The sequence below is a fragment of the Montipora capricornis genome, chromosome 8 (assembly GCF_036669925.1).
Source record: "Montipora capricornis isolate CH-2021 chromosome 8, ASM3666992v2, whole genome shotgun sequence".
In the NCBI taxonomy this organism is placed as follows: domain Eukaryota; kingdom Metazoa; phylum Cnidaria; class Anthozoa; order Scleractinia; family Acroporidae; genus Montipora; species Montipora capricornis.
The window spans coordinates 1,561,706-1,589,205 of NC_090890.1; the positions used below are offsets into that span (position 1 = coordinate 1,561,706).

At 38.2% G+C, this 27,500-nt stretch overlaps 2 protein-coding genes and 1 pseudogene across 8 annotated transcripts in view; 1 reads left to right on the top strand and 2 right to left on the bottom strand.

The window, feature by feature from the left end:
• Window positions 1–269, bottom strand: part of LOC138058949 (Krueppel-like factor 5) — a 621-nt gene extending 352 nt beyond the window's left edge. The window contains exon 1 of the mRNA XM_068904416.1: window positions 1–269. This exon is cut by the window's left edge and continues 352 nt beyond it. Within this exon, the coding sequence (XP_068760517.1) occupies window positions 1–257 (257 nt within the window). The 5' untranslated portion in view covers window positions 258–269.
• Window positions 270–7,277: 7,008 nt separating this feature from the next.
• LOC138060398 (uncharacterized) overlaps window positions 7,278–27,500 on the top strand; it is a 37,563-nt gene continuing 17,340 nt past the window's right edge. The window contains exons 1-5 of one of the 7 annotated variants that reach the window (XM_068906157.1): window positions 7,278–8,752; window positions 8,840–9,148; window positions 10,436–10,528; window positions 22,148–22,234; window positions 22,754–22,840. In XM_068906157.1, coding sequence (XP_068762258.1) covers window positions 10,461–10,528; window positions 22,148–22,234; window positions 22,754–22,840 — 242 coding nt within the window. In that variant the 5' untranslated portion in view covers window positions 7,278–8,752; window positions 8,840–9,148; window positions 10,436–10,460. The other 6 variants (XM_068906158.1, XM_068906155.1, XM_068906159.1 and 3 more) reach the window with 6 other exon arrangements.
• Window positions 10,535–12,212, bottom strand: LOC138060394 (Krueppel-like factor 5; annotated as a pseudogene).

Consider the following 27,500-nt stretch of genomic DNA (forward strand, 5'->3'; position numbering starts at 1 on the left):
GCATCATTGTTCGATGTCGTGTGGACAGAAGACGGCGTTGTTGCAAGCATAGTTACCTGTGGCAACTGGTGTCTTAGATTTAGAGCTGGAAAAGACGCCGACTGTGCAACAGTACACGTTCCCATCGTTATTCCTGTCTCTGGAAAGCGGCAGTTTTTCTTTCCTATGGTCATGTCTAGAAGTTTGTTTTGGGGAAGATGCGACGAGGTTTCCACCGGTGACGTTGTAGGAGAAGATGAACTCAGACAGCTATCCATCTCACGAACGATCTATTAGGGAAATAAGAGTTACCTTGACGGGTTTTCTCGTTTTAATCCCATACTTTCGCCAAGTAAAATGCCACAACTGAGTAACCGGCAGATTGATATCGAGGAGCAATGGCTTTTGTCGGAAATGTATGTAGTTGTTGAAAATGAAGAACTTGAAAGGATTCCTGTCGTCCTTTGCAGTTGAACTGCTAATCGTCGTACATCTCTTTCAGGGATCACAAGCTCGTTAGAGCAATAGTGCTCGGCATTATATCGCGAAAAGGTTAATTCACTGAGATACTGATGAAATGAGAGAACAACTTTTTACAGGGAGTTTGAAGAACAAACCATCATTTTGATCTTCTGAGGAAAGAAATCAGCCATTTGTACAATGTCTCTCGAACTAATGATCCTCAATTGTATTTCTTGCTCAAAGTTAGTTAACAAATTTCCGAGCAGTTGTCAATGTTTTTCTCCACTTGCTATTTATCAGCGGTAACATAACGATAGAAAACTAAAAGGTTGTCTGATTGTTTTATGTACTATCCGAGGGTATCGAAAAGCTCGAACTCGTCATTAGTGTTCACCCAAAAGCTCACATCAAAAATGCACGCTATTATAATATCACTTAGAAAATGTGTAAGTAGACTAAATCATTTATGCATTGCAACTGACCTGTTGAATTTCTTCCTCCCTGGTGGGTATTAGCGGCGCATAGATGCCGGCCGTTATCAGATTTCCTTCGCTCTGATACGAGTTTTGGTACATGACACCGTCTTGTCCTCTAAACAAGTTATCGGAACTTGTACAAGCCATAAGAATTTGGCTGTCTTCTTTAAGAGACTGCCCCAATGAACGAGTTGCCCGGTAGTCGGATCCACGCTTTATACGCAAAGGGTTCTAGGGGTCGCCAGACGGCAAACATTGCAAGAAAATGTATGGCGGAAATTTATTCGACGTTCAAAAGAAAAAAAAAAACACAAGGACTTTGGAGAGAGATCAACGTTTTTTTCGACCCAGTTTTATCAGAAATCGATTTGGGCAATGTTGATAAGTGACAACTGAGCGGGAAATTAGGATGTCATATATGCGCGACAAAAGGTCACCCATGCAGGCCATGGTCTGATCGATTTTTTGCAGCGAGCTTTTCAGTTGTTGCCCTGTAGGCTCTGGTTAAAAATAAATAAGTAATAATCTTTATTATCTCGTGATAAAAAAACATATCTCGAGTTACAAATATATCAAATTTAAGAAATTACAGCTATAGCTATATTAATAAAAATAACATCAATAATCTAGCAACCTAAATACTATATTTAAAAATTAGTCTATTTACATACGAGTTTTTCAACCTTTTAGTAATAAATGCTGGGCGTTTTACAGATGTTTTACTTAAGTTATAATTTGTTTCCTTTTCTTTTGGTAATACGCAGAAAATAGGACAAGGACTAAGAGAGCGTGACTTATATAAATTCAAGTCCGATTCTTCTAAAATACTAAGAATGTCTATTTTAACCGATATATATTTTCTTTTAAAACTTTTGTCTAAAAATGATTGTATATCAGTGAGATCAGAGTCAGACGCCCCATATACAGACAGGCCATACGTGAAATTCGGTAAAACCGTACTGTGTTAAAAAAACCGGTCCACCTCTTCCTGACACATCCCTTCTTTTCTTAGCGATCTTAAAATAAAAGGCACTCATTGGACTTCAAAAGTTTCGATTTAACGTGAAGGTTGTATTTACAATTACTTTGAAAATTAACGCCCAAGATTAGTAATTCATTGCATTGTTGAATGTTGTGAATTTGGGCGATATTGTCATTGCAATTACTCTTGCGAAAGACCAGCTCCTTACACTTTACGGGATTACATACCATTTTGTTATTATTTGTCCATGTTAAAAACTCGTCCACTAGATCTGTGCGGCATAAGCCGTTACTCCAGATAGGAACAATAACGCTGGAATCATCGGCATATTTGAAAAGAGCAGGTTGGTTACCTAATACAAGCTCTAAACCGTTTATAAAAATGTTAAATAAATATGGGCCACTAACACTTCCTTGTGTTGTCCCTCTATTAATCTTTTTCCACTGACCCTCAAAGCTATTGTAAACAACTCCTTGTTGACGATTATCAAGAAAGCTAAGGTACCAATTAATAATGTGGGGATCTAATGGTAATCGCTTAAGCTTATTGGATAGCATTTCATGGTTAACACAATCGAACGCTTTACTAAAAGTTAACCCGGTGGGTCTGTATTCTTGTCCACTTGGCCACCTTCAGGCCCGGTATTCATAGCGGAGGTGGAAGCCATTACGAATTGTTCTAAGACTGGAAATGCGCGTTCGCAATATCATCTGACTGAATCGTAAAATCGAGTGTTTAAAAAACCACGATATTTACAATTAATAGTCTAAATGCGAGGATTATCCAGACGAAAGACCAAGATAATATTGTGAGGAAATTATTCCAGCAGGAGCTGTATACTGCGTGTGCAGCTGCCCCAGTAGCAAGTCATGCACTGACCTGATAAGCATGCGCATGCTTCTCATGTAACCCGTACTGACTCGGACTGATGACGAGGTAGAATTCATTATCAGTTTGCAACAACAGCCAAATCCTTAAACACAATTTTTCCTTGAGAAGTCCTTTAATAATTTCCATGCAGCTTGAATGTGGTGGAAGAAGCGGAATCAAACCTTTTGAACGGACTTTAGCACCCCACCAACGTGCCACATAAAAAATACAAGAGTTTTCTTGTTGTTACTTGTGTGGGTTTTTTTCTTGTTAGACAATCCTTGGAAAGAGTATCTTCAAAATTCTGTGCCATATCAGTCCATATATAGTTTAAAAGTTAAATATGGTCCTTAAAAAAAAGTCCGTGAAAAATGATTACAATTTTCTGTATGAATCCTGATTCCACCTACTCGTGACTGACAGTGTAGTCTCCCTCACAGCCATTATTACTGGCTTAAACACAGCACCACGAGTGGACTGTTGTCTGATGACTCCTTATAATGGCTGCCTGGTGGTCTATGTGACAGTGGGGAATACCACAATGAAAAGTTATAAATTTCATACCTTGGTTACTACAATTCTTTGCTTAAAAAGAGAATTAGCCTAAATGTTTGCCTAGACAGTCAGGTGTCGACATTCTTTTAGTAGGATGAAGACTCCATTGACAGAGAGATAAGAAAGACAAACTCTCCAAGGATTGTTTGCACTTGTGACGTTTGGTGCCTGGACCCACTGTGCATTGGATGAAGTCATTTGTCTGGGGACAAGCAATATGGTTAATGAACTTAGGCTCCTCCCGTCATTATGTTTATAATATTAGGTATCCCACTAAGAGGGGCAAAGTACAGTATCTTTGTGTTGTGAAGCCACAGCGTACCAGAGTGGCAGTGAACAATCTTATCTCTGCCCCCTCCTAATTCTTGTGTTTTCTTAAAGGAGCACTGACATGGGTTGTCTTATAAACCTTTGATGGCTCTTTCTTTTTCTCTTTAAGGGGAATCGAATATTTATCTTGCCCAGAGATTCTTCATTTTTTACAAGAACCATTGCCACTGTCATTTTGAATTTTTCAAGATTTTCAATCCAGCGCTCCCAACTTAAAAACATTAGCCTAATGATTTTTTTTTTTTTTTTGTTTTGTTTTTTTATTGTACTACTTACGATACATGTTACATGATTTACACTTGTACTTACTTCTTACACAATACTTGCACTACATTAACTTGCACTACATACGATACATATTACAATACCATAACACTAGTCAAATGGAATTATAGTTGATCTGTTTACAACGTAATTGTTTACATTTTAATTGTTCGAGTCTCTAATAAGAATTTTGTTTGTTACTTTCACTATGTAGGGTATTGGCTTTCTAGGATTTAATAGGTTGTTAAATAAATAGATAGCAAGAAAATCAAAATACAGAAGCTGAGAAGTAGAAGGACACAATGTAATTTTATAAGGACAGAAAAAATTTCCATTTGTTCCTAAATTCTTTCTCCTTATTACAACTGGCTGCAATATATTTTTCTATATTAATTTTTTCGCGCACAAGTGAGGCAAAATCATCGAAATTGTACTTTATGGTATTTAAAGCGTTAACATACAAGAAATAATGAAAACAGTTTTTTTAGAATTATGCTCACAGTGCGGTTGATATTTGTGGCCAGGCTTGATTCTTATTGCCTCGTTAGCATCGAAACAAAGTTGATCAACATAACAGGAGAGAAAGCTAAAACGAAAGCACATGCAAAAACACATACAGAAACACATAACTATTACAGACTTACCTAAAGCTTTGAACGGCATTTTGACTGGATATAGAAAGTGGAAAGCTGCAGCTCTCAAGTAGGTGGTTCCGTAGGAAAAAAAAATAAATAAATAAACTAAACTGCATTTTAACTTTCATTTTAACTTAATTGTCCATTAAACGCCCATAGAAAGAAAATTGAGATGTTTCTTCACCACGGTAAAGAGCACCGTCGATTATCAACTTTTCGACATTGAAGTACGCATTTTTCTTCTCGCGTTTGGCCGCCTTTAGTATCGGATATAACAACTTTCTTACCTCGTCAACTTCTTTAGGAAAATCGTCGGATATTCCAAATCCAGTACCTCTTGGGAGATTTTTGATGAAGGATTTAATAAAAAATTTATCTTGAAAATCAGCCTAACTATGATCGGTCTTGGTTTAAGACTTCGCCCATTTAATTTGATTGTGAATGGCGCGACGTAATTCTGTGAACTCTGTCAAAATGAATGTTTTTTTCGTCGACTGGAAGAATCTTTAGCTTCGTACGCATGAATTCTCTTAGGGCAAGTTCAGTGTCATTGTTTGTTTCGTTTTCACGTTCCTTTATTCCAAAGAACTTTAAGTTTCCTCTACGACTGTGACATTCGAGTTTAACATGTCGGCGGTGCAGCTCTTTGATTTCATGCTCGATGCGTTCGCTAGAAGTGTTAGCTGCTTCTTGCTTAAGATTAACTCCATCAACGAGGGCTCTTAGGTCTTCTATCTCTGCTTGTGAGTTTTCCAAACTCGTTTGGAGGGCTTTATTTTCTTCTTCAAGAAGAGTAATCCTCTGTTTATAATTCTCCAGCTCGGGCAGTATAGTTAATAGCGTGTTGAGTTTCTCTTCAATACCGGAGAGCCTCGAGTTTGTAGCCTCGAGGCACTTCTTGCATCCATGCTTGTGATGTTGGTCGGACGCGTCTTCTTCATCCGTTTGCGAGCTTCCCTCTCTTGTTCGTTTCCTACCCTTTTCCGCGGTTCCCTTTTTCTTCGATAATTCGTCAGGCATTTCAAATAGACTTAACTGTATATTTTAACCACCACTGAGGCTGTGGCACTGACAAGATACTACGAGCACACTTTCGGCGTGACCGCCATCTTTCGTGCCTCGTTCCAGTCTCCGAGACATAATGATTTTAATTTTTGAGTCCAAAAGCTGATGCATGTCCAACATGCAGTACCAGTGCCCCTTTAAGGCAAAATATTTAGTAGTGTTTCTTCCCGTATTGAATATAATACGTTGTTCCCATTCCCGATAAAATCTTCTGAACATTACATGTAAAGCCTGATACTTTTAAAGAGTGAGATTATTTATTATTTATTCATTAATTTAATCAGATTAAATTTGGTATATTCTCAATGCCCTTCAAATTTGGACCCATAAGGTTGTGACTTTCATCGTTGGGAAGATTACCTTTCATGGCTCCATTACTGACCATTGTTTTTCCCAAAAAATTGAAAGAGTAATAATTTTTGGTTAATGTCAATGCTCTATTACATTGACTCTTCTAAAGGCCAAAAATAAAATCTGCAACAAAGCATTTTCTGTCTAAGGTTCTATGATAAATTACCCACCTCACTAGTTTATTATGCGGCTTGTGACAGGAGGTAGTGAGATGTAAGAATGACATGTTTTTGTCTTTGTAAAATATCAAAATAGTTTACAAGAATCATTGTTTAAAAAGTATTATTTTTACATTAATGTCACTTTTAAAAATCAAAACTGGTTTTTGTATAAGCAAACTAAATTTGATTCAATTAAAGATGTTATAATCATTGTGCATGGTGTTCTTTTGATCTCCAAAAATGAATGGAGTGAATGCGTCAGAGTTACGGGTACTTTGAATCTAATACCAGAGTGACTTTAACTCTTATTTTGTGTTATGTGGCCGTAAGTTCGACCACATCACACCCTTGTTGAAAGACCTTCATTGGCTCCCAATTAAGCAACGAATCATTTTTAAAACTTTATTCCTCATGTTTACGGCCATAAACAGTTTAGCCCCTTATTATGTTTGTGAACTACTTCACCGGTATACACCTGAAAGATCATTGCGCTGATCAAGTTTAAACCACTTAGTGATTCCGCCGTCTAATTTAAAGTCATATCGCGATCGAGCCTTTTCAGTTTGTGCCCGGAAGCTATGGAATAGCCTTCCAGAGCACTTCAAGCAAGCCACAAGTGTTTATGCTTTTAAAAACAGTCTTAAAACAAATCTTTTCAAAAAACACTTTTGTTCTGATTGAATCTTATCCTTTACCAGATTCTACTGTGCTTTTAATTTCTACTTTGTATTGATCGTAAAGTACCTTAGAGCTTTTGTTAAGGCGCTATATAAGTGTATGTTATCATTATTATAATTATTATTATTATTATTATTATTATTATTATTATTATTATTATTATTATTATTATTATTATTATTATGGAGTTAAAATAACGTTTTCTTTGATGGAGTACAGTTGAAGGAACTCCTTTTTCAACTCCTAAATCCTAAAAGAAAGATTTTTTGAACCGAAAATTCTAACTCCGTTTTTCGAGTCTAAAATGCTGTACGACTTTGCTTTGCGGTAGATTAATATCATCACGATTGGCTTACACGTCTTCTTTGTCAGCTAGTCACTTATATGATATATAGTTACCTACAAACCTACATGCAGATCTTTTTTTTTTTTTTCAGTGCTTGATGTAAAAATTTAAAACGTGATGGCTCAGGGGCACCCAACTTCAGTTTTCGGAAAATATCTGTTCGGAAGACGATTCGAGATCTAGAATTTTCGGAACATTTGTTGTAAAAGTTCCTGCTTGCCTGCCAGTCCTAGGATTCTCGAACATCTAAAACATGGTATAATTGCCCATTTTGAACGGATTTTTACCCTAAAAAGCTCACCTAGAATTTTCGGGCGCCTTTTTTCTGGCTGAAATTTTCGAAAAGGTAAGTTTTGATTCCTATAATTTTCGGAGCGCTAGACTTTCAGCTAGGGAATCCGAAAAGATGAAAAATTTTTAGGGGATAAAAAAATGCCTATATCTACCGTTTAAATACGAAAATACGTTTAACAATGCTATGTTTAAGTGGTTTTGAACTATATTCTCGTTGGGTGCCCATGGATGGCTGTTTATGTATTCAGTAATATATTCAAAAGGAAATGACGAAGAGGAAACGAAAATAGGCGTTAAAGCTCCTTTACAATTTTTAGTGTGTGCAACAAATTCTCTACCGGTTACTATTTGGTGTTCAAAAGTTCAGCCACCTCCATAACAGGCGAAATATTTTACGCTACGTGCCTTCGCATTATCGGTCTGAAGCTCATCTGTTGATCAGTGATGAATACCTTATGCTATACAATAACCAGCAGCAGTTCTTTCTCTACTATTCCGGCTAAATGTATGGGTTGGTTTCCAAAGCATGTGAGCGTTCTCGTAGGCAATTTATTGTATCATTTTTCTTCATATTGTACAATCATCACATGGCACCTAGCCATGCCTCGGAGCCCACGCGCATTTATCAGCACTCCACAACCAATGAAACATTAATGGACTTAAATCGCGTGCAGCCCTATCCTGAAACTTATGACTCATTAAAACTATTACCGTGGATCGCTCATACTGACTGACACGTTGGATACGAATGATAAAAGATTAGTTTAAATATGAGCTAACAGTCGTCGCTGCCATCTTATCCCCTGCATGAAGAACTGGCTGCCAGTCAAGAATTAGGTATGTAAACAAACTTCTCGTCTTTGATAAACCGCTGAATTCCTTGTCTGCTTATTATAACTGTTCCAAATGTATAATATTTAATGAAATTAAGAATCAAGTTGTAACTGCACAACGGCTTTCACAATCAGTTCAGCTTACACGTCTTCTTTGTCAGCTAGTCAATTATATGATATATCGTTACCTACAAAACTACATACACATCATTTTTTTCAGTGCTTGATGTAAAAATTTAAAACGTGATCATGTATTCGGTAATATATTCAAAAGGAAATGACGTAGAGAAACGAAAATAGGCGTTAAAGCTCCTTTACAATTTTTAGTGTGTGCAACAAATTCTCTACCGGTTTTTATTTGGTGAGAATGTTCAAAAGTTCAGCCACCTCCATAACAGGCGAACTATTTTCCGCTAACTGCCTTCGCATCATCGGTTTGAAGCTCATCTGTTGATCAGTGATGAATACAAGGTATGCTATACGATAACCAACAGCGGTTTTTTCTCTACTATTCCGGCTAAATATATGGGTTTCCAAAGCATGAGAACTTTCTCGTAGGCAATTTCTTGTATCGTACCATTTTTCTTCATATTGTACAATCATCAAATGGCACCTTTGGTAAGCCACGGAGCACCCGCATTTATCAGCACTCCACAACCAATGCGACATTACTGGACGTAAATCGCGTGCAGCCGTATCTTGAAACTTATGGCACATTGAAAGGAAAAAAAACACTTTTACTGTGGATCGCTCATACTGACTGACAGGTTGGATACGAATGATAAAAGATTAGTTTAAATATGAACTAACAGTCGTCGCTGCCATCTTATCCCCTGCATGAAGAACTGGCTGCCAGTCAAGAATCAGGTATGTAAACAAACTTCTCATCTTTGATAAACCGATGAATTGCTTGTCTGCTTATTACAACAACCGTTCCAAATGTATAATATTAAATGAAATTAAGGATCAAGGTGTAACTGCACAACGGCTTTCACAATCAGTTCAGCTGACAAATTAAATTTATCTGGGACATTTCATAAAGATGGATTTATGCCAAACCTCGTGCATTAACCGCTAGGAAATGCACGCCTTTTCACTGTGGCTAATACTGTCAAACACGTAGTTCCTTCCTTCAACATTCAACCAGGAACAACTTTTGTAGCTGACATCCCACGCGTTTTCAGGAAAGTGAAGAGGTGTAGTATATTTTCTTATGTAACATTTAGTATGTCTTGAGCAATTCAGCTCTGTCTCGAAGCGAACGCAAACCCTGTGAATACTGGCCTTGGAGCAAGGGTACACCATGAAACAAAAACAGTATTAGAACATGATTGCAAGTCTCACAAATATAGTAACTGACAAGGTTTGATGACACAAATCAATTTGTGGTTAACATGAACTCGTACAAGAAGGTTTAAATTATTTATTACTGATAACAGTTCCTAGACTGGTGTTATTGGGCTTACTATTGACTCGAAAGGCTTCACCAAAACACAACTGCAAATTTCTGACGAGTTTCATTGTTGGTTACGCCGAATTAGCTGAAGTTTTTTGAATAAGCACGAGCGCTAGCAGAATACAATTCGTCTCAAGAGCAACGAGTACTTTTGCGAAAAAAAGACCTTAGCGGTGAGCTTTAGAGAATCGTTTGTTCAAGGCTACACTTTCAGTCATGCAAAAATGGCTTTCTAAACGACTCCAATAGTTTTTCCAAACATGTCCACGATACATGGAAAAAAAAAAAAGAAAAACAAAGGAGGAATTTGAGGAAAAATCACTTCTCGCCATGCTTCTCTCTGAAACCGTACATTTCAAGATCATTTCAAGGTTATAAAAATAAAGGCGGGTACAAACAAAATATGTTTTGCTACCTATTTTACTTTTCAAACGATCTTACATCAAGAGGACTGAAATAGTCTCTTTGCCATAAGGTGTTGAACTCTCAAAGTAAGTAATGGAACAGAGAAAAAGGAAGACCTCATGCATTTCTGAGCTTTTGTGTTAGGAGCTGATAGAGTACTGAGTCGATCTCTGAGTGAAACAGACTACCTCAGAACGACCGACTTATTGACTGATTTCGTCCCCATTTTGAGTTGAGTCAGCTCGAAAAAAGAACAATTATACATTATTGTGAGCATATATGTGTTTGTCAAGTTTCCTTTCAGCAAGAGAATCATTCATGAAGGTCGATGTTTCTGAAAATAAATCTCCTCGATTGAACAGATGCAGAGGGATATTATCACAAAGGTAAAATAACTGTAGAGAATACAGAATGTAAACAGGTATCATTTAACTACTATTTAACCGGCTCCTTACGCCAAATTAACATCATTCACAAAGATCCTTGCAACCAACGTGGACGCAAAAATTGACAGGAATATGTTCTCTTCTTTAAAAGAACGCTCGTATATTATGTATATCTATATATGCATACGCTACTAGTGCCGGTACAATTTAACTCACTTATTACGTTCTTAAAATTAAAAAAGTTGGCTTGAAATATAAATAAAAGTACAACTTTGTTATATCACGTCTGCCAGGTACTTAATGTTATTTGGAAAAATAGGAAAATGCGCGGATTGATTTAGGTATTGCTGCACAAAAATGTCGACTCCGCGAGCAAATGTTTCAGGCCACTAAGTGTGTTACGAGAAATTGCAAACGCTACACGGGTTCTCTACATTAATAGATGTATTTTTTTGATATGCGAAGATCGGTGATCTGAACGACTAAAAGATCTTCCACAAAGAAGACATACGTACGGCTTTTCTCCAGTATGTCTTCGATAGTGGCGCTTGAGTTCATCTGAACGTCGGAAACACCATCTACAGTTTTCCCAAGGACACAGGAAAGGTTTTTCACCCATATGAATCCGCTTGTGAGTTCCGAGATAAGAGCTTTTGGTGTAACGCTTTTTACAGCAAGGGAAATCACAGAGAAAGGCATGATGTAGTTCCAGTTCTTTGTTATCGGAAACAGGTTGGACTGTTTGTGCATGTGTACTGAAATTACAGCAGTATGTTGCATCATCGTTCGATGTCGAGTGGACAGAAGACGGCGTTGTTGCAAGCATAGTTACCTGTGGCCACTGTTAGATTTAGAGCTGGAATAATAGACGCCGACTCTGCAACAGTGCACGTTCCCATTGTCATTCCTGTCTCTGGAAAGCGGCAGTTTTTCTTTCCTATGGTCATTTCTTGAAGCTTGGGTTGGGGTAGATGCGACGAGGTTTCCACCGGTAGCGTTGCAGGAGAAGATGAACACAGATAGCTATCCATCTCACGAAGGATCTTTTAGAGAAATAAGGGTTACCTTTAGTTTTATCCAACATCATAATTATTTCTGGTTTTAATCCCATACCTTGACTGATTGATATCGAGGAGCAATGGCTTTTGTCGGAAATGTATGTAGTTGTTTAAACTGAAGAACTTTAAAGGATCCATGTCGTCCTTTACAGTTAAATTGCTAAATAAATGGCCATACATCTCTTTCAGGGCTCACAAACTCGTAAGAGAAGTTCAGCATTTTTAGAGCAATAGTGCTCGGCTTTATATCACGAAAAGGTTAATTTACTGAGATATGAAATGAGAGAACAATATTGTCTGATTGTTTTATGTACCGTCCGAGGGTATCACAAAGCTTGAACTCGTCCTTAGTGTTCACTCAAAAGCTCACATCAGAAATGCATGCTATTATAATATCAATTAGAAAATGTGTAAGTCGACTAAATCTTTCATGCATTGCAACTGACCTGTTGAATTTCTTCCTCCCTGGTGGGTATTAACAGCGAATAGATGCCGCCCGTTACCAGATTTTCTTCGCCCTGATACGAATTTTGGTACATGACACCGTCTTGTCCTCTAAACAAGTTATCGAAACTTGTACAAGCCATAAGCATTTGGCTGTCTTCTTTTTAAGAGAGGGCCCCATGAACGAGTTGCCCGGAAGTCGGATCCATGGTTAATACGCAAAGGGTTCCGGGGTCGCCAGAGGGCAAACATTGCAAGTCGCTGTGAGAACTTGATGATGATGGCGGAAACTTATTCGACTTTCAAAAAAAAAAAAAAGGATTTTGGAGAGAGGTCAATTCCTTTTTCGACAGAGTTTTATTAGAAATCGATTTGGGCAATGTTGATACGTGACAAGTGTAAGTTTGTGTTTGAATAACCGTGAAATATGAGATAAAATTAGCTGATTAATTTCCTTGCTTCCGTAAGGTTTATTGTGAAATGGTCTCAAAATATTACAAAATAAGGAATAAATCTGGAGGAAATATCTCAATAAAGCCTTTTAAGTTGTGTTTATGTGTGCTGGCTTTTGGGCTATTTCTAAATTCAGCAAGTCAAATAATTTTGGAAATATGCCTGATACGGTAATCATATGTATTGCGCTTTGTGGGGTTCTGACAACGATCGAAGGTACCTAGGGAAGCAAAAGATTCTCAGTGCTCATGTTGAAATATTAAGATTTTACTTGCCCAGGAACAACAATAACGTTTTTGTCGTGGGCTAGAACAAGTAATCGTGACCAATTCAAGGTTTCCATGAGTACGTACAAAGGTATGTTGAAATAATTTTGTACAAGGTTACAGAACCTCTGAATGTCGTACACCGTTTGTACATAGGAGAGTATAATTGTGTGAGTACTAAAACCTCAGTAAAAGACCTGCTCCAAAGATCAGATCTACAGAGAACTATATGAAGATGTATTGGTCGAAGTCATAGTGTAGCTTGACAAGTTTGCTTAGCTCCAGTGACATTGATACTTGTAGATGGCAGTTTGACAGAAGAAAAAGTTTGTTTACGTGTAACAGCTGGGGCATATGAATTGCCCACGGTGTTATCTAAAATCTATCGAAAAGGAGACTGCGCGCTGTATTCTAAGGAAAAGGAGCATTAAAACAGCGACCTCGAGGCAGAAGAAGATTGAAATAGTTTGCTTGAGCAGAATCATCGTACTTCATTAAAGTGATTGGACTCTCATAGAGTCTGTAGAAAAATAGTAGCGGCTGAAAAAACCGTTAGCTTTTTCTCAATCAATTTTTTGCACCGTGTAACATGGTCTGTTTCGTGGAACTTTTTTGAACTTCCGTTGCTAGATAAGTTTCGCGAAATGTAGAACCGCTTTCTACTTCTGCAACGGTCGCAGCAATCGTAGTGGTGATAAAAACGGGAGTTTCACCGTGTAACACCACTTAGTGAAACTGGTCTCGCTCGGTCTTGATACACTACGCTACGTAAGCCAATCAGATACCGGCTAAGGCGATTTAAACAACATTTCGATTCCCAAATGAGTTTCGATCTTTTATGTTACACGGTGCAACGCCTGCTGCTGAACCTTCTTTTTGCAGCGCCGTTGTACATAAGTTTTAGCTAAACGTTTCAACGTTTAAAAAACAGCGGCTTAATTTTGTCATATTTCGAGACCATGACGCGGATCCTTACACGAGCAAGGTTAATCCGAATGAATATTATCTCATATTTCACGGTTATGAAAACAAAAACTTACACTTGCCACTTATCAACATTGCCTAAATCAATTTCTGATAAAAGTGTATCGAGAAAAGCGTTGAGCCCTCTCCAAAATAGTTTTTTGGAGGTCGAAATAACTTTCCGCCATACATTTTCTTACAGCGACTTGCAATGTGTGCCCATTTTCGCTCATTTGCAATAGATTCAGCACATGTAAAATGCGACGTTTAAAACGGGCCTAAGTTACAAGAGCGGCTTTTCTTTCACCCTTATCTAGTTACTTCATGTCGGACACACTTATCTAAGGCAACAGCTGAACAATAAATGAACAAGAAAGATCGCGATTGATTTAATGTTCTGTTCCGCAGTTTTTCAGTCAGGTAGATAATTCTAGAAGGCCAAGAAAGTTCGGGTAATGTTCGGAGGCTCCGATTGGTTCCCGAAATAGAAATGATTAATTTTCTTCAGGCTCAAACACGGACGTATCGAATGTTTGCCAGTCGCTTGCTTTGTTTCGAGACTTGTATATTGCGAAACATATTCACGAACGGAGTTAAACAATGTGAAAACTGTAAATAACAAAAGGAACTTCTTTGCATTTGTACGTGACTTAGCACTCGGCTCATTCCTTGTAATACGCAAATTCAGGTTTCAGTGTTTTAAAATCGCGGCGTTTTCTGAAGAATCATGAGTGGAAAAAAACCACTGGTAAGAGCGTTATGTTACAATAAGGTTCGATCAGGTGCAAATTGTGCACGGACCAATTGGTTGCAACTACTTCAACTTTTTGGAACGCTAAGTATTGCTGGAAAGAACTAACCACTTGCATTCAATAAAGCATATAATATGAACATTTTTTTGCTCATGTTGTCCCTTGTGCGTAATCAAGCTGCCTAACGTCCCTAACTGGCAGAACTTGTGGCAGGACTTGAAATTTAAGCCCACACATATCCTCAATTTACCCTTGCCATACGGAACTTTAATTAATTTCACCACGACATTTAACTTACAAAGACTCCGATTCAAATTTAATGCGATTCTCCCGGTTATGGGATCTGTGGCAGAAGTGAAATATAACCGACAAAACGGTTTTGTATAAGGATCGAGCAGCAGAAGAAACAAAGCAATATGTTTCTTTCTTCTTCTTAGTTGTTCTCACAAACTTCCGAACACTAGACATGAAAACCGTAATATTGGGTAATCTTATTTTCTTTCTGTGATAATTTGTCATTTGTTAAAATTTGTAAAATAGATCTTATTGTTAAAAAGGAGATTACACTGGCAGTTTCTGCTAAATTATGTCTCAGTCGTACTTAAGGCTATAATTTACAATGTCTGGTGTTTCGTTTTATATTGCATTACTTCGGTCTTCAAAAATGATTGTTGTACAAAACTTGGCAAGTTGAAGCTCAAAAAGAGCACCGTATTATTCACAGGGGTAATCTTATTTTCTTTCTGTTATAATTTGTCTTTTGTTAAAATTTGTAAAATAGATCTTATTGCTAAAAAGGACATTACACTGACAGTTTCTGCTAAATTATGTCTCAGTCGTACTTAAGGCTATAATTTACATTGTCTGGTGTTTCGTATTATATTGCATTATTTCGGTCTTAAAAAATGATTGTTGTACAAAACTTGGCAAGTTGAAGCTCAAAAAGAGCACCGCATATTAGTTGAAAAGGCTATTATTTTAAACTATAACTGAGACCCTTGTCAGGGGGGCTAATTCATCTTGGTCAGGTAAAGCATCTCGGCATTTTCGTTTCTAAAAATAACTCTCATAGCAAAAGTTGACCCAACTTACTTGGCGGCAAAATAACTTTAGGTTTTCCACACGGTATTTTCAGCTAAATTTAATCCCCTAACGTTTGCGGATTGAGGGGAAGTGTTACGACCTTCGCTAGACCTTTCCCGGCAATGGATCATTGGTGCCGTAATACGGGAACTCTGACTTATCCGTTTTCACTTGTCTGTTTGGTTGCTAATCTCGTTATAAAACATATAGTGTTTTGCGTTTGTGAGCATCACTCTTAAAGTAATCAGTCTGTTAGCTGAAATAATTATTGAGTCTAGCCTAGCATTATTACGGACAAATTTTAGTGTTAAAGGCAGACTGCTCTGACGAGATGAAAGCCGTATCACATTAGGGCTCGAGTGCTTACAGAGGGATTAAGTTTCCGGTTTACTTAAAACGACACATGGTCGCCTGATCCTCATTATAAAACCATGGAAATGATCTTATTTTCCACATAATTTCTCTCTCTTTGAGCAGATAAGTAGCAGTTATCTAGCTATAAAATAACTTCTATTAAATTGGTTTGGATAACTTTTTGATAAAAGCAAACGTAGTTAATTCTCTTTGCAAAATTCTCCCGGAAATTCTGTTTGTCCAAACCAAGAGAGTATTTGCTAAACCCATAATGATGAGGAAATACCTTAAATTTGTTTTTACTTCCAACACACACACACGAATCTGCTTCTGCAATGAATATGCTGTTGAAGTAGCATATCCATGTGTGTGTTGGAAGTAAAAGCAAATTCGGTTTTTCCTTATCACTATGGAACTACTATGATGTGGAGTTAAATAGTTCTAACTTACTCTTTTATTTAAGCTTATTTACTAATAGTACAAGCTCGTCAACAGAAAGTCAAAATGATTCACGGTGAATCACACACTGCTTGATCAAGTTCATAAATAGGCCTGTTTGCTTCATGACGGCCCGGAGATGTTGCATCCTTAGCCGTAAATCGCCCAGGAAACAAACCGCCTTTTTTTTGGTTAACCTTCTTACCAGAATCTTGACATTTTATTAAACTCCGAGCGCGTTTTTAAAACATCCAATCATTGAAAAAGATGCAGTATGATATACAACAGAAGACCTAAGCGTTTGCAACAATTTCCTGGAAGTTTCGACCTCAGCTCATAGCCAAGTTTATTATTCGAAATAATCCGTAACATTTGAACACTTTAACGCCAGCTACGGTTTATTTAATACTTCCGGTTTTATGCAGTAATTAAAAACTGATCAAAGTGCAGCGTAATTGCGCGATGTAAATCTTTCGTGAACGAGTTACATGTATAAAGTCTCTTTCTGTAATTCGATAATTACAACAACTGATGAATGCTCGTTTCAGTGGCAGTAAAAGATACTAATCTCTACTATTTTGAACTATTTTGCGATTCAATGGAGGCCTTATTAGCTAATATGTTCTGTATATATTTTTTCTTTAAATGATGTAACTATGCTTTGAAATGCGTAATGTATAGATTTCGCGGCAATAAAACGAGAGATTGAGGTCTGTATGAAACAGTTTCCGGCATTGGGGAAACAAAACAATATCTGGTAGCTAGATTGGATCATCTTCGGTGATAAAAATAAAGTGTGTAATGGGATCAATGAACAAATATTTTCACTGAAAATTGAAGTTGTAGAGTATTGTTTTGGCTCTCGTATTTCGGGCGAAATGACAGGGTGACACGGAGGAGGCTATTTGAGTGATTAGTCAACATGCTTTGATTCTTTTATGTAGTATTTGCGATTATTTTACTGACCCAGATCCGGCGATATAATTGTGCAAAATCTTCCCAACAAAAAATGTTCATCATGACTAATTTGTATTATACACTGTGGGAAGGAGGGATAAGTTCATTCAAAAGATTGCATTGCAATAGATTTAACTGTCAGAGTGCAAGGTGAAGTACTGCTCAGGCTAATGCTCAGGCTAATGCTCAGGTGGATTGCATGGGAATACATAGCACTTGCAAATTCTGGCAGTTAATTTGTATGATGCATGATGGTTATGCAATGCTTTTAAGTAGAATGCTAAAAGCACAGGGGCGTTCTTTCACTGTTTGAGATAGACACTATAAATATAGTACTTTTTTTACTTTCATCATCTCAGCTTTTGAAGGAACAACACACAAGCGACGGTGACAAACATGAGATACACCGAACTCTTGCAGCCCTGCTAGATATCAGATTTGGTACTGTCATTTGTTCTTTTGGTCAGCTTCAGAACTGAAATGCCACATATATACGGTTAGGGGATGCGAATGGTACCTCCAAAATCTTGGCATTCGCAATATTCGCAAACAAGGGTCTCGGCGTCTCGGTGAATCTTTTCCATTCGTCACCTCTACGGTTCTGTGGTTGCAGTGATAGTTCTCGTTTCACTGTACGGCCCCAACATTACTCCTTTTTTGGCTGCTCTAGACATCTCATGTCTCTGAAACTTTCAATATGCACCCAAAATCTTACCGTAAACCATTTTGTCACGTATTGTTTTGTCAGGCCTCATTTAAAATGATTTTAACTTCACAAGAAAATGGAAACCGACGGTAGCGGAACTCAGCGCGCCAGCTAGTTTACAGCGTACGTCTTTGATCTTGGACATCTAAGTCATGGTCAATTGACACCTGTCAAAACAAGGTATCCGCTGACCAGTATCAAGAGACTATATCGCGGGCTCATGAGCTCATCGAATTCACCTGGGTTTTTTTATTTGACCGCTGGCCAGGAATTGGTTTTCGATTGAATCGCAGGTTCAAGCCAGCCTAACTTCTTGTAATCACGACACCAAAACATTATCTAAGCTTATTTTTCAAGCGCTTTCTGTGGTTCGACGCGGCTACACGGCTATGCTACGTCAACTAAAATTCTCAACAGTCGACGCTTTTCGTGTTCAGGTGGAAAACGGTTTGGAAAATATTTTTACCTCCATTTTTCTCTGGGTTCAATCCACTGTTTGACATGTATAGCTGTGGTCATGACCACACTGGAGGCTACGCAGTTCTACAAGTCAAGCATCTGAGGAATATAAATAAAGCTGACTGTTTATTTTCAATATGTTTAAGCTGCGTTTTATTGCAATTTTTGGCATATTTTTAGAAGATTTTAAATTTTGAATCTCATAAGGATGTTTGATGCCTGGACGACCTATGATAGAAGAGCAGAACTGCGGCTCTTTTAAGAGTCACCACTCGTGTAAAAAAGCAATGAAAAATAAGTTACCCACCCCACCATCGACCAAGTGTGTGGCTTCTATCTGAACAAATAATTGCTCGTGAAATAGCCTTCTTACTTACGACAGGGGCACCCAACGTCAATTTTCGGAAAATATCTGTTCGGAAGGTGATTTGAGATCTAGAATTTTCGGAACATTTGTTGTAAAATTTCTTGCTTGCCTGCCTCTCCTAGGAGTTTCGAACATCTGAAAAATGCTATAATTGCCCATTTTTAACGGATTTTTTACCCTAAAAAGGTCACCTAAAATATTCGGGAGCCTTTTTTCTGGCTGAAATTTTTCGAAAAGGTGAGTTTTGATCCCTATAATTTTCGGATCACTAGACTTTCAGCTAGGAAATCCGAACAGATAGAAAATTTTTAGGGGATAAAATTATGCCTATATCTACCGTTTAAATACTAAAATACGTTTAACAATGCTATGTTTAAGTTGTTTGAACTATATTCTCGTTGGGTGCCCCTGTTACGAGAGGATTTACTGGACCGAGTGTTTGAATCGTAAGATAATCTTGCGACAAAGTGTTTTGTTCCAAGTTGACTCATACATACACAAGGTAATTGCAAAAAATGCCATTACCAAGCAAAACTTCAAACCCCCCGGAAGGGGGCTCCCATACAAAAAGGACAGGGGTGCTGGTGTGCTCGTCGTACCTTTTTGGGGTTAAAAAGCGGTTTTGATACCTCTTCGGGGGTTCAGCCTCAAAAGGTCCATAGCGGGAGTTTTAGCGGTACCTTGTAAGGTATATAGCCGAAAAATTATGACACGAGACATTTGACAATTAACTAATTTTCAATTTTGTCTAACTAAGATTGTGTTTTCACTCGGCCGATTAGGTGTTTGTTTCCAGACCGACACAGTTTACTAGTTAAACTTGAAATCTGTTTTCACTGTGAAATTTAACCCGAAATTCTAGCCGTTTACTCAGCAGATTCAAATTACAAAATCATAAAGGTCCTGGCCGAGGAACTGAGGGATCTAATGAGGCCGGAAGAATTGTAAATCGGAACGGGAAAGTATTACGCGTGAATTCGTCTGCCATTTCAAAAGCACTGTTTGCAAAGTGAACCACGAGGTGAGCGCCAGCGTGTGGAAAATATTTGCCAGCTCACGATTTGGCAGGCATCTGTCACTACCGGCAATGTGATTGGCTGCGGCATTTACCAGGACAAGTTATACCATCTCGCGAGGTAGTATAACTTTGCGGGAATTTCCGGTCATAAAGGCGAGATAATATATATCTTTTTTCTTGTGAAAACAGCTTGCACTTTTAACTCGCTAAACTTAGGACGAACTGTTTTCACTGTACTTTCGGATTTTTCCGACTTTAACTAGTCAAACTTGTCCCAGTGAAAACACAACCTAAAACCATAATTTGGTACCTCTAAGGGGTGAAAAAAATTTCGTGCCACGCCCACAGGACAGGATCTTGGTATCTCTCAGGGATTCTTCTCAAAATTTCCGACAAGCACCTCAGTCATTTTTATATGGGAGTCCCCCCGCCCACCCCCCGGGCTCCAAACAGGCAGACTCATCTCTCAATAAGCGCGCATACGATGTGATTATGAAGTCCTTACAGTCGAGCGCGCGCTCACTTCCGGCTGTCTAAATCTATTAACGTTCATCAAACCAAATTCATAATAATTCCCTAAAACCACACAACCTAGGTGAAATGCGAGCATTGTTGTTTTGTTCTGTTTTTTTTTTTTTTTCCTCACTCTCCTCCGCAAGTAAATCTGAATCTTTTCAATCGTCATAAAGGAAGAACGTGAATGTCTGGCATTTTTTCGCTTAGAAAGCAGTGTGGTGGTAAATTTAGGTTGATGGTTGTTGAGCATTCATTTTAGAACATTTGGTGGTTCCTAATAAAGAAGCTGTTGCGTTTTGGGTGACTACACATGTTCACTGGCTGCTGGTGTACTTCGTCACGGCCTTGGTGCCTTCACTGACAACGTGAATGTCTGTCACGGTTTTCGATTACACTGAAAGCAGCGACGTTAATTAAATGGACAGCTAGGGGGCAATATTAGAAAATTCATCCCCTCCCTACATTTCTGGGTAGTTTATATGTTAAGCAGCGTTTAGGGGAACGCTAAAAAAAAAAAGAAGCAAGTTGTCCCGAGTATATCGCTCGAAATGAGTATCTTAGCGTGAAGTCAGCAATTGATTTCAGTAATTTTTTGCGGTATTGATGCCTTCAAGCTTAAGCGCAGAAATACTCAACTTACATTCGCCCTTCAGCGAGCTTTCTGAGCAAACTCAAACCATTCAGTCTAAACATGTCTAAACCGTTTAACAAGAAATTGCGCTCTTGGTTTAAACATTGACTCCCCCGCTCCAATGTAATTCACTCTACGCGGCTAATAAAAGGCATGATTATTCAAGAGGGCTGAACGACAACATCTTGTAAAAATCTAGTATGTAATGTTTAATGACCTTTCCACACATGTGGAGTACTCTGTGTCTAATAATTAACTACCGTGGGGAAAGAAAGAGCCGTTCCTTAGCACCAGCGAGCAGAGTGGTATCGACTTTTGTTCTCAGCAAGCTCTATTATATAGTTTCACGTCTCCAGCCAGGAAATTGTTTTTTATACCGTCTGAGTTTTCACATCTTGTAAGAATCGTAGTTCCCCAGCAAGCAAACCTTGTTTAGAATAAAAAGTTCCCAGTGAAATTGCTTTCTTTAAACTTCCAGCCATCACGTTTTGTGTGTAGTTTTTTGCAGAAGTTTAATTTGAAGCCACACGGGACTAAAGAGATGTTTCCGGTTTGATTCATCTTACGTTTTCTAACATGAGAAGAAAAAGAAAGAAAAAAAAAAAAGAAAAGATAATAATAATAGATAAAATAAATAAATGAAATACGACTTCTAGCACTTCTAAAAACCATCTCTTTCCTTTAGGGTTACATTTACAATGATAGTTTTAAAATAGAGGAATCAATATTTAAAAATTCAAGGTTAAGGTTAAGGGTTTAGGAGACTCGTTGCAGCGGGGACAGAAGTGGCTTCCATTTCTTTGAATTTCTTATTGTGTTGTTTTCCAATTGGTGCGTCTGTTTCAGGGAAAGCAAGAAGTTGTTTTGGGTTGGGGATCGTTCTTTCGAACGGCAAATCCAAATGTAGTGCTTAGCCATTAGGCAAAAAAATTAATTTGGAGTTTAAAATTGGAGTCGTCTGGCCTCAGGCCTAAGGCCGTTTCCATTCCTAAGTGGTTCTCTTTTGAAAGCACGTGGCACGCCTGCAGCCATATAGAGAGGTCATTCCAAAAAATTCTACTTTTTTCACATCCCCAGAATAAATGTAACAGATCTTCTTTTTTATCATGGCAGAAGGTGCATGTTCCGTCCTCTCTAATTCCTATTTTTTGCAGAAAATTATTGGTCGCCAGCCGTCTATGTAAAAATCTGAAATTGAAGTCAATTAATTTGGAACTCTTTGTACACGCAGCAGACAATAGGTAGGCTTTTCTGCAGTCAATTTTTACCTTGGCTGTGGACCCGATTTTTTTCTGCCACCTCTCTTGAGATAATAGCGGTCGTTCCGCTTGGTCAGAAATTAATTTCTTGTAAACTATTCTCGATGGTTTTTGGTGCTTTAGGAACGTGTTCATGAAATTGTCATACTTCAGCTGAGACCTCGGAATCTGTTGCTGTAAAGGTTTAATAGCAGAGATTGTGCCAAAAAAAGTTAGTGGTCTGACTTTTAGTTGATATTTATTTTGAAAGCTGGCAAGGGAAAGAAAGTTGTTAGAATCATCCATTAAATGTTTTACTTGTGTTATACCTTTGGAAAGCCAATCTTTGCATAGTACTGGTGCATTGTTTATCCTTATTAATGAATTTTGCCAGAGAGGTAGAGCTAGAAAGTGATCTTTGGACACTATTCCTTTCTCAAAGAAGGTCTCAGACCATATTTCTATAACTTCTTTAACAAAAGGGTCTTCTATGTTTAGATTACCAATGTCTTTTTTGTTTAGGTTTCCTTTAAAGACGGCGTTGCCTCCATATGTTGCGAGTTCTAGATCAAAAAGAAGTTTCCATTTGCTGCAGTTTTCTGTGTTCAGGTATTTTTTAATCCAGGTAGCTTTAAGGGATTTGTTAAAAGTTGTAATATCGATCATTTTGAGTCCACCTTCAGAATAATCATTGATGATAACCTTGCGTTTAATTTTATCACCTTTATCATTCCATAAGAATTTAAAAAACATCCTATTAATCTCTTTAATTGCATGGTGCTTAGTTTGCAACGATGTGAGTACGTATACAAGTTGCGATGCTACTAGGCTCTTCAGAAAAACAATTTTCCCTATTAAGCTAAGTCTTCGAAATTTCCAGCATCCTAAGATAGATTTAACTTTCGTAAGCTTTTCGTTGTAATTTAAAGATATTGCCGTATCGCGATCCGTTGCGAACCAAACGCCAAGTGCCTTAGTCTTTCCCTTTTGCCATTTAAAATTCATTTCGGGGCAAAATGTTTGATTGCTGTTTGTTTTAGACCCTATCCAGAGAGCTTCGGTTTTCTTGTCATTCAGTCTGAGGCCAGATATTTTACCAAAAGCTTCTATCAAAGAAAGCGAAGACTTAAAGGATTGTTCAGATCCATCTAAAATGAGCGTCGTATCGTCTGCATATTGACTTAATTTAAATTCAGTATCCTGTATCTTAATACCTCTAATTTCGCTTTTATTTCGTATGGCTTCAGCGAGTATTTCTACAGAGAGTATGAAAAGGTAAGGCGATAGAGGGCACCCTTGTCTGACGCCTCGGCTTAGCTTAAAAAATTGCTTGTCCATCCATTGTTTAATACGCAGCTTTCGATGTTACAATAAAAGAGCCTGACCCAACTTGACAGCGAAGAACCAAAACCAAAATGTTGAAGAGTTTTGTTGATAAAAGACTATTCGAGAGTATCGAAAGCCTTTTCAAAGTCCAGAAAAAGGAGAAGTCCAGGGATTTTTTTATTAGCTGTATATTTGATGACGCTATCTAGTGTACGTATGTTGTCACTGATGCATCTGGTTTTAATGAAGCCTGTTTGATCATCTGATATTAGCTCTGGTAGAACTGTTTTGATTCGCTTCGCGATGGCTTTTGAAGCAATCTTGTAATCGCAATTTAATAGAGTTAAGGGACGCCAATTTTTAATCAAGATAGGGTCAGAATCCTTTTTGGGTATGAGTTTGACAATTCCTCGCCTTTGTGATATAGTCAGGTTACATATTTCATAGGAGAAATTAAAAGCGCTGGTGAGGGTTTCTCCTATGTCTTCCCAGAAAACCGTGAAGAATTCACATGGTAGGCCATCTGTACCAGGTGATTTCCCTGCTGCCATGTCTTTTAGGGCCTCCAGGCATTCCTTAGCAGTTAACTGGCCTTCACAAGAGGATCGCTTTTCGTCATTTAATAATTCTCGTGTGGGTGGAAAAAACTCTTCCGGAAAGTCGCTCACTTGCGTTTTGGAACGGTACAGATTTTTATAAAAAGTCTCACACTCATATAAGATTTCTCTGTCTGATTGAACCAGCTTGTTTTCGTTAATTTTCAATTGAGTGATTGTTCCTTGCTTGCAGTGTCGCTTCTCTAGGTTAAGAAAGTATTTAGTATTTTTCTCACCTTCGTTATACCATCGAGACTTAGATCTTATAATAGCTCCTTTTGTTTGGTATTCAATTAGGGTTTCATGTTCGCGTCTTTTCATGTCCAATTCCATCCACAAATCTTGGGAGTTATTTGCAAGGGTATTAGCAATTCGTCCCTCGAGGGTTTTTATTGATTTTTCAATGTCATCCTTCTTTTGCTTAATATTTTCCTTTTTTGATTTTCCATACTTCATTGATGCTTCTCTAATTTTCATTTTTATCATTTCCCACAATAGCCCAGGTGTAACAGTGTTATCTTGTGCATATTCGTGCTTAGTTTGAGTTATAGCTGCTTTAATTTGGTTTACATATTCTTCATCCTTTAGAAAAGAGGTGTTTAATTTCCAAAATCCTCGTCCTCGTTGGTTATTGTGCAGAGATAATTGCAAGGTGATCATTGAATGATCTGTTTTGTAACCTGGGACAATGTCTGCTTTGGTGGTGTTACTAGCGATACAATGACTTACGAGAAAAAAGTCAAGTCTACAATGTATTTCTGGGTTTCTTTGCCTCCATGTGAAGCGTCGTAATCCAGGGTTTTGGACTCTCCTGACATCTATCAAGTCAAACTCACCGGAAAAGCTATTTATAGCTTCCAACGATCTTTTATGTGTTCTTGCTAGTCCGCCTTTTTTATCCTTCTCAACGTCCAGCACTAAATTGTAATCCCCTCCTATTATAATCTCATCGCACTTGAGATCGTCTAAATGTTGAAAAACAGAAGTAAAGAAAGTGGGATTGTCATCATTTGGTGCGTATACGTTTATCAAAGTCAGTTGTTTCCCGTTTGTAGTCATGTCACAAACTAGAAAGCGTCCCCCGGGATCAGAGTATGTTCGCGAAATTTGAAAAGAGAAGTTATTGTTAAACAATATAATAACACCTGCCTTTTTACTAGTGCCACAACTGAAAAGAGCTTGGTACCCCCATTCGGCCCGCCAATCATGCATATTGTTTTCCGTACAGTGAGCTTCTTGAATGAAATAAATCGATAACTGCTTCTTTCGAAGCCAGTTAAAGAATTCCTGTCGCTTAGTCTTGTCTCCTAAACCCCTAGCGTTTATTGAACCGATTCTAAGTTCCATTCCTTTTGTTATTATTAAGACGAGAGAGGAATTTAACAGTTTTCATCCCAAGGGTAATGAGACGGTAAATTATTCTGATATGTGTCTCTGAAATGTAGCATACCCATTTAGTGCAAACTAAAGCGTACAAACGACTGTAACAATAAAGAATAAAGTGCATCACAGATAGACTGAAAGGGAGCAAAGAACCTTGTGTATACCAACAGAAAGACATATACTAAAACTGATAAACTGATAAAAGGGTTAAAAGATAATTTGTTGCGGGAAAAGTTCGTAGCTCTCAGTTGCTTTGCAAATTGTAGAGACGCTCTCCACCAGCCGTGAAACATTCCAAAACAGTTATAAGTTATCTAGATCTTCTTCAGAAAAAAATCTTACGGGGGCGCCTTCAGGCGAGGTTTTAATGTACATCTTACCGTCCAACGTCCAAACACTAGTAAGCGTTCCTTCCTGCCTTCGTTTGTTGGCTTTTCCGACCATCCTTCTCCTGTAAGCTGTAAGGTTCTCATTAACAAAAATTCGGTGCTGTTGTCCAGAGGAAGCGTAACTTGGAAAAAGATCCGAGATTTTAACATGCTTTAATTTAACGCGTTCCTTGTAAATTTTGGACTTTACCTTGTGACTGCAAAATTTAACTATAATAGCCGTGCCCCTCCTCAGCTTGTGAGAAATCTCGATGTCCTCGGGCTCTACAGTTATGTTCAAAGCTTCGGCCACTTTAATGACTGCCGTATCCGTATCCGAATATGCATTTTGTGGTATTCCGTGTATTTCTAGCGAGTTCTTTCGCGTGTGTTGTTCAAAATCGTCGAAAGCAGACCACAATTGTTCAGTTTCTTCCTTCTGCTCTCTAAAGTCATCTTTCACCGCTTTCAGCTCTCTCCTCGTTTCCTCCAGAAAATCTTATAAGGTCTTGTTTTCGTTCTTCGTCTTTAGCAAGGAGTCCTTCAGATCATTGAGTTCCTTCTCATTAAAATTTGCGGAGTCTTTTAATTCTTCAATTTCCTTCCTAAGTTTTAGATTTTCGGTGAGTACCGCCGCTATTTGGATCTGAATATCCACCAATAACTGCTTGATTTCGAGGAGGCTTGGCTGTTCTTGTTCGTTTATCTTGTGTATAGATTCTTCAATTCCTGCACCATTGTCGGCGGCCATATTGGCCGTCTTCTTCGCAGTACTTGTCTCGGCTTCTTCTACCGAGCCACGATCGCCTCTCTTATTTTTCTTTGCGAGCATTATCGTTTGCAAAGGCGCATTTCTTACTCTAGAATATTTATACTATAATTTGAAAAGACTACATGTCGGAGAAGCGTCTACTGTGCAAAACTAAGTGGATGTCAATGAAACACGTCCGGCCACCATGATCTACTAGGTGAACCTCAAAGGTTTGATTCATCTTACTGTAAGAGTTCAGGAGATCGTTGGCCTCGGAGAATTTCCCCTTTGCGTTTTCGCGGGCCTACAATTCATTTACGAGCTATGAGATCTAGAATCAGTTTCAAAGAATCTTTATCTCCACTAAATCATCAAAATAGAACGACGATATAGCGGTCTAGGTTTTTGAACGCTGTACTGCATTCCAGGGATGAGGACTTCGGTTTCCCCTCCAACTACCCAGTGGTAGGGCAGTTTGTTAGAGCGTCGCACCGATATCGCGTGGTCACGGGTTCTCTACGCAATTGCTAAAATTGCGTTCATAGTTGCGAAGATCATGGCTTCACTTTAATTTTTTTGTAGTACTTTGCTAAGAAATTCCGGGCAGTATTATAGAGTTTTTGTGCTAACAATGTTAGCGCTATCGATGTTTTGGAACGGGACCTCTTAAGAAATCGCAAACACTTCTCTACTAGTTAAGCTGCTGAGCAAGTTTTGATGTTTTGAAACCCCTTACGAGATCGCAAACACTTCTCCACAAGCTCACTTAAAAAGCTTCGATGTTTTGGAACCTCTTAAGAAATCGCAAACACTTCTCCACTAATTAAGCCACTTAAAAGGTTTTG